The sequence below is a fragment of the Myotis daubentonii genome, chromosome 13 (genome assembly GCF_963259705.1).
Source record: "Myotis daubentonii chromosome 13, mMyoDau2.1, whole genome shotgun sequence".
NCBI lineage: Eukaryota > Metazoa > Chordata > Mammalia > Chiroptera > Vespertilionidae > Myotis > Myotis daubentonii.
Window position 1 is genome coordinate 39945395 of NC_081852.1, and position 7282 is coordinate 39952676.

General features: G+C 40.2%; 1 protein-coding gene across 1 annotated transcript in view; it reads left to right on the plus strand.

Moving 5' to 3' along the window:
* Positions 1 to 6858, plus strand: part of MARCHF5 (membrane associated ring-CH-type finger 5) — a 44747-nt gene extending 37889 nt beyond the window's left edge. The window contains exons 4-6 of the mRNA XM_059662849.1: positions 5271 to 5454; positions 5581 to 5747; positions 6193 to 6858. Coding sequence (XP_059518832.1) covers positions 5271 to 5454; positions 5581 to 5747; positions 6193 to 6309 — 468 coding nt within the window. The 3' untranslated portion in view covers positions 6310 to 6858. The remainder of the gene's footprint in view (positions 1 to 5270; positions 5455 to 5580; positions 5748 to 6192) is intronic.
* Positions 6859 to 7282: the final 424 nt, after the last annotated feature.

Sequence of the window (7282 nt, forward strand, 5' to 3'; positions counted from 1 at the left end):
CTAAGAAAACCTATTCATCACTGTTCCACCCTTTCATTTGAAAGTAGGGTTCTAATAGGCAGTGCTTTAAAAGATCAGGCCTGCCCTGACCGGTTTGGCTCAGTGGATAGAGCGTCGGCCTGCGGATTCAAGGGTCCCAGGTTCGATTCTGGTCAAGGGCATGTACCTTGGTTGCAGGCACATCCCCAGTGGGGAGTGTGCAGGAGGCAGCTGATAGATGTTTCTCACTCTCTATCCCTCTCCCTTCCTCTCTGTAAGAAATCAATAAAAATATTTTTTAAAAAAAGACCAGGCTTTAATTAAAACTCTTACCCTTTCAGCATTGGTGAACTGTAGACCTAACTGTATACGAAGATCTAGGTTGTAGCTCTTTAGCAGAAAAATGAAAAGAAAAACAAAATTTTTCTCTAAACCTCCAACCCCTTAGGCCTTTATTTTATACTAGAGGCCCGGTGCACGGATTCATGCACCGGTGGGGGTCCCTCAGTGTGGCCTATGGGGATCGGCCGAAAATGGCAGTACAACTGCCACTCCTGCCTGCTGCTCCCGCTCATTCTGGCCCCACTGCGTCTGCTGTGGGCTCACGCCCAGTCAGTCCCGATAGGGAGAGGCTCATGCAGCCGCAGCACCACCACCGGTGCTCATCTGCCCTGAGCCCAGCATCTGGCACCTGTCAGTCAGCTGAGCGGCACTCCAGCTGTGGGAGTGCACTGACCACCAGGAGATAGCTCCTGCATTGAGCATCGGCCCCCTGGTGGTCGGTGCACATCATAGCGACCAGTTGACCAGTTGTTTAATTGTTTGGTTGCTTAGGCTTTTATATATATAGATGTGGATAACAAACTCTTAGAGAAGGCATTCTATAATTCCTGAATCTCACTCCAAAATAGAAGTCTTAACTGTTTTTGCCCTTGCTGGTGTGGCCCAGTTGGTTAGAGTGTTGTCCTGTGCACTGAAGGGTCATGGGTTTGATTGCTGGTCAGGGCACATACCCAAGTTGCAGGTTCCATCCCTGGTCAGGGTGTATATGGGAGGCAACTGATCGATGTTTCTCACATTGATGTTTCTCTTTCTCTCCCTCCTCCTCTCCATCTCCCCCCCCCCCTTTTCTCCCTCCCTCCCCTTATTCCTTCTCTCTCTCTAAATCAGTAAAAACATATCCTTGAGTAAGGATTTAAAATAATAATAATCTGCTTATATTTTTTAAAATGTTATTTCTCAATTATAATTTACATTCAATGTTATTTTTATAAGTTTCAGGTGTACAGCATAGTGGCTGGATGATCATATACTTTAGACTCTAAAGTTTAGAGAGTGGTGTTCCCACCCACCCTGACATTTTCAGTACCCACCTGGCACCATACATAGTTATTGCAATATTACTGACTATATTCCCTATGCTGTACTTTACATCCCCCTGACTATTTTGTTGCTACCAATTTGTACTTTTTTCTCAACATATTTTTATTGATTTCAGAGAGAGGAAAGGAGAGGGAGAGAAATAGAAACATCAATGATGAGAGAGAATCAGCCGCTCCACCCACATCCCCTGCACATCCCCCACTGTGGATCGAGGCTGCAACCCAACAGTGACCTCCCAGTTCATAGGTCAAAGCCCAACCACTGAGCCACGCCTGCCAGGCCCAATTTATACTTCTTAATCCCTTCACCTTTTTCACCCAGTCCTTCTCCCTCCTCCCCTCTGGCAGCCATCAGACTGTACTGTATTTCTAAGTCTGTTTCAAAAAAAAATTATGTTTTTAAATCTTCCAGCATAAAACCAGAATGTACATGATCATGCACAAAGTTTGCTGGTTTTCTATTGACCAAAGTTAAATGAGCCTCATTGCTTAATTCATCTTTTCATTTATTGCCCTTGAGTCTGACAGTAGTAGGTAGTGTACTACAGGTGTTAACACTATTCTATTTTCTTTACGGCATTTATATTTGCCCCCTTGTTTGATTTGGTTGTCTCTCACCTCCAGAAGACATCCGTTTAGCTCACCACTTAACCCCCAGTACCAAGGCCTGTCTCTGACACATAATCAGAGTTCAGTTGAATGAATGAATGCATGCATGCAACTGTGCCTGCATGGTGAGCCTTAGCTTGAGCACAAAGCATCTCTCTGCTTTAGCTATAACAGGTGGGACGATGGGGCTTTGCTCACTGCCCTGTTTCCTTTTTTGTTTCCTCATTTTTAGACAATTGGTTGTAAGGTTTTAACTGCTATCCATGAAGAATAAACATACCTGAATATTCACTCTGCTTTGTGTTTTGTTTTTAATTTTATTACTTAAGGTATTACAAATAGTACATATGTCTTTTTCCCCCCCATTACCTCCCCTGCCATGTCTTTTGTCCACTGGTTGTGCTTATATGCATACATACAAGTCCTTCAGTTGATCTCTTACTCCCCCAACCCTCCCCTGTCTTCTGCTGTAGTTTGATAGTCTGTTCAATGCTTCTTTGCCTCTGTATCTATTTTGTACAACAGTTTATAATGTCCTTTATATTCCACAAATGAGTGAGATTATGTGGTATTTATCTTTCACGACTGGCTTATTTCACTTAGCATAATGCTCTGCAGTTCCATCCATGCTGTTGCAAATGGTAAGAATTCCTTCTATTTTACAGCAGCGAAGTATTCCATTGTGTAGATGTACCACAGTTTTCTAATCCACTCATCTGCTGATGGGCATTTAGGCTGTTTCCAAATCTTAGCTATTGTAAATTGTGCTGCTATGAACATAGGGATGGATATATCCTTTCTGAATTGTGTTTCTGCCTTCTTGGGATATATTCCTAGAAGTGGTATTACTGGGTCAAACGGCAGTTCCATTTTCAATTTTTTAAGGAAACGCCATACTGTTTTTCACAGTGGCTGCACCAGTCTGCATTCCCACCAGCAGTGAAGGAGGGTTCCTTTTTCTCTGCATCCTCTCCAGCACTTGTCGTTTATTGATTTGTTGTTGATAGTCATTCTGGCAGGTGTGAGATGGTACCTCGTTGTTGTTTTGATCTGCATCTCTTGGCTGATTAGTGGCTTTGAGCATGTTTTCATATGTCTCTTGGCTTTCTGAATGTCCTCTTTTGAAAAGTGTCTATTTAGGTCCTTTGCCCATTTTTTGATTGGATTGTTGATCTTCCCTTTGTTAAGTTGCTTTGTGTTTTAAACCCTAAATTCTAAACAGAATACATAACCCAGCAAACGAATTTTCACATGTGTTTGCTAACACTTTGAGAGTATTTAAATCACGTTCAGTTATAACTTTAAAGTGATCATTATATTGAAAATAATAAAATGGTATAAAAATGGAATGTCCTAGAAAAGCATTATAGATAAAGATGGTCTCTTGGCTAATCTACTTTTGCTGCCAGTATTGGATTAGGTTTATGAAATATTTCGAGCCAGACTATTTCATTTTAGAGCAACTCAAGACAATCACCCTTTACATGCAAGATGTGAAGTTGCTAAGTTTCTACCTGGAGACACTGAAGAGTATCAGGTACTGATGCCATGGTTTTTGACCATTTGGAAGAGGCTAGCCTCCTGCTCTTTAATATTATATCTTAGAGAACTTAACCAAGTGCAAGTCTGGGTTTATCCCTGACTGAAATTTTAAAGGCACCTATTTCGGTTCTCTCCACATACTTTTATAAAGTATTTTTACCTGGATGGAGACTGTCTTCCAGAATTTCAATTTTCCCTGATCATTCTCAGCTTGACTTTATTTCACATCTTGTAGTCCACCTGAAAAAAAGTGCTATAATAGCTGACATAAAGGGCATGTCATTTTTGAAAAAAATCTCATGAGCTTTCTTTTCTGAGTAGTTTCTAGTCCTCCCTACCTCTTTTCCTCTTCCTCTTTACCTGTCCTTTTTCCCTCCTTCCTATAAAAAAATACAGACTGAGTCCTTTCTGATCCTTTCTTCCTCAAGTGTGATCAGAAAAACTTACGTAGAGTCCTTTACAGTAGTGTCCTCCTATCAGGCTGTTGGCCTCACAGTGTGTTACCTGGGTGGGCTTCTGAAGTAGTCTCCCTCCTTCCCCTATTAACTGCCAAGAATAATCCCTCAGATAAATATTTTTAATTTGTGAGCAATTGAAAATTTTGGCTAAAGGGACATCATTTGAGACCTTTAAAAGAGAATTGCCAGGGAAATCGTCTAGTTAAAAATAAGCTCGCCAACAAAGTGGTGGTGTTGAGAGAAGTGTAAGGCTGATTGATCAGCAAGTGGAAAGGATTCTGCTGTGAGGGGAAGTATGGAGATTCACACATGCCAATTAATCATGTATTTCTTGCCCCATGGCATCTACACCAATTGAGAAATAGCCCTAAGATCCAGAGGAGATGGGAAGTATTGTTTTAGTTTCATTTCCCATAAAGAGGGCACTGGAAGTTCTAGATTGGAAATAATGACTGGAACCTGTAGCCAAAACTCCTTACAGCAGTCCCCCAAACCTAGACCTTGGAATTGCATCTTTAGGAGAGTTAGGTGTGGAGAACAAGCATTTAGCCAACCACAGAGATTTCACTATCCCAGACATCACCAGTAGGGAGAAAGAGCCAAAGAGAAGTGAGTTTTCAGGCTCTCTCCTAAGGCAGTGATGGCAAACCTTTTGAGCTCGGTGTGTCAGCATTTTGAAAAACCCTAACTTAACTCTGGTGCCATGTCACATATAGAAATTTTTTGATATTTGAAACCATAGTAAAACAAAGACTTATATTTTTGATATTTATTTTATATATTTAAATGCCATTTAACAAAGAAAAATCAACCCAAAAAAATGAGTTCGCGTGTCACCTCTGACACACATGTCATAGGTTTGCCATCACTGTCCTAAGGTCCTGCCCCTTGCCTGGCTATGCCTACCTCCTAGTTAGGAAGAACAGGAAAACGGATCCTCTGCTAGAAGACAAATACAGCCTAAAATAGCCCAGGCAAACCAAGTCAATTAAGAGGAATGGGAGCAAGAACCAGAAGTGCCCTCCCTCCATTCAAATGTAATCAATGTGGGTCAACCATTTTTAAAACTTGTTGCTATGTAAAATGAAATCACTTGGGAGGTGCCCCTCCCCCCCCACCTTGAACGAGACAATTATTATAAATAAATCCGGACTGATACCTTTCCAGCTTATTTTTTAAGCTTTTTAGTTCTGTATTCTTTAGACATTTAGCATTTCCTCTAAAATGAATTGAGCTCGAGCATGCCACATCCCTTCATTAGCTAAGGAAATGATTCTAGCAAATGCTGTCTGTTTCACAGGTTGTAGGCCATAAAGAAGGTCTGGATGTTATGGAGAGAGCTGATCCTTTATTCCTTTTAATTGGACTTCCTACTATTCCTGTCATGCTGATATTAGGCAAGATGATTCGCTGGGAGGATTATGTGCTTAGACTATGGCGCAAATACTCAAATAAACTACAAATTTTGAACAGTATATTTCCAGGTAAGGCCCTGAATTGTGGTGGTAACAAGCATGCCAAATTAATCCTATGGAAGAAACCCTGTATACAAAGGTATTTTCGCTATGCTAATTTTTTGGCACTTATACCCTGCATTTTTTCCCCTCTAGGGATTGGCTGTCCTGTTCCTCGAATTCCAGCTGAGGCTAATCCTTTAGCAGATCATGTCTCTGCCACCCGAATTTTATGTGGAGCCCTTGTCTTTCCTACTATTGCGACTATAGTTGGTAAACTGATGTTTAGTAGTGTTAACTCTAATTTACAAAGGACAATCTTGGTAAGATGGCTTTAATATTACCTTTTTAAAGTAACTATATGAAAGAGAATGAATTGTATATTTGTTGTTGTTTTTAAAAAACCAATGAGACTATATAAATATTCTGGGGCTCCTCAATTTGACCCTCACGGTCATGTAATAGCAGTAAAATGGAAAGAGTCCACGGCAGTAGCGCTGGCCTTCCAGAACTGTGCTGTGGGTGACTTCTCTCCCGGGCTATGCAGGAATCCTCACACCATCCCTCTTGCAGCAAGGTTATTTTCTGCTCTCGGTCAGGCTGCCTGGTTCAACCCTATCACAGATATTGTCTTGCTGAGAAACAAGTTTCTTGACTTCTCTGTGCCTGTAGAATAAAGATAGTAATGGTAGCTACCTCAGTAAATTTATTTTTATTTTGTTTCTCTAAATGTGCATTAGAAAAAGCTAATTTTCCTTTTTATTTTAGGGTGGAATTGCTTTTGTTGCCATAAAAGGAGCATTCAAGGTTTACTTCAAACAGCAGCAATATTTACGTCAGGCACACCGCAAAATTCTAAATTATCCAGAGCAAGAAGAAGCATAAAACTGTGACTTCCTATCGTTCTGCAGTCCTCTCATCCTTATGAGTCTGTTGTGTTGTTTTGATTCCATCATTAATGCACAGTAGTGGAGACTTGTGATAAGCTGCTGCTCTCGTATTTTTAAGAAATAAAATAAAGAAAGCACTTAGGGCCGGAGAACTCCTCTCAGTAATCACGGAACCTAAGGATGTGATTCGTTCTCATTATTCTGTATGTACTTCTTTTATGGCGGTCGTCTGAACCATTACATTAGCATGGGAAACCTGGCTTTGTTCATATTTTCTTCAGACAGAAATGTAAGGATCAACCTGTGCAAATATTGAATGCACATGCTATTTTACTCAGAGGCCTCTTTTGTACATGTTCATGTTTAGTGTTTTCTTAGAATTGGCAACTCAATGAAGGTACTGAGGACTTTTCTCATTGGCATAATTTGATTACATGTTGTAAACAGGAGTACATGTTAATATAAGGAAATGTAAATTAAATTACTTATAAATAAATAACAAACCAAAAATGTATGTAAACATTTAAATGATTATCTGAACAAATGCGATTTTGTTGTTTTTTTTTTTAACCCATGTGATGTCCTCCAAAATGTGTAAGGTAAAAGTTCACAGGGCTTCCAGATCACTTTTTCACTATTAAATATTATTTATATAATGTTGACATCTCATAGTTCTAAATGTAATTTTGACTCATGCAGTCTTAATTACTGTGTGTGTGTGTGTGTGTGTGTGTGTGTGTGTGTGAGAGAGAGAGAGAGAGAGAGAGAGAGAGAGAGGGAGAGGTGACAGGTCCTTCCATCACTGGAGTAAGGTTTTTAAATCCATATTTCTAGAAATTAGAGCTGCCAGATTATAGTAGTTTGAGCATAGAGAACGATTTGCAAAAAATTCAATAAAGTTATTTTACTCTTCTCTTCCATTGATTCAGTTATTCAGGTATTGGCTGATCACCTCCTGTTTGCCCAGG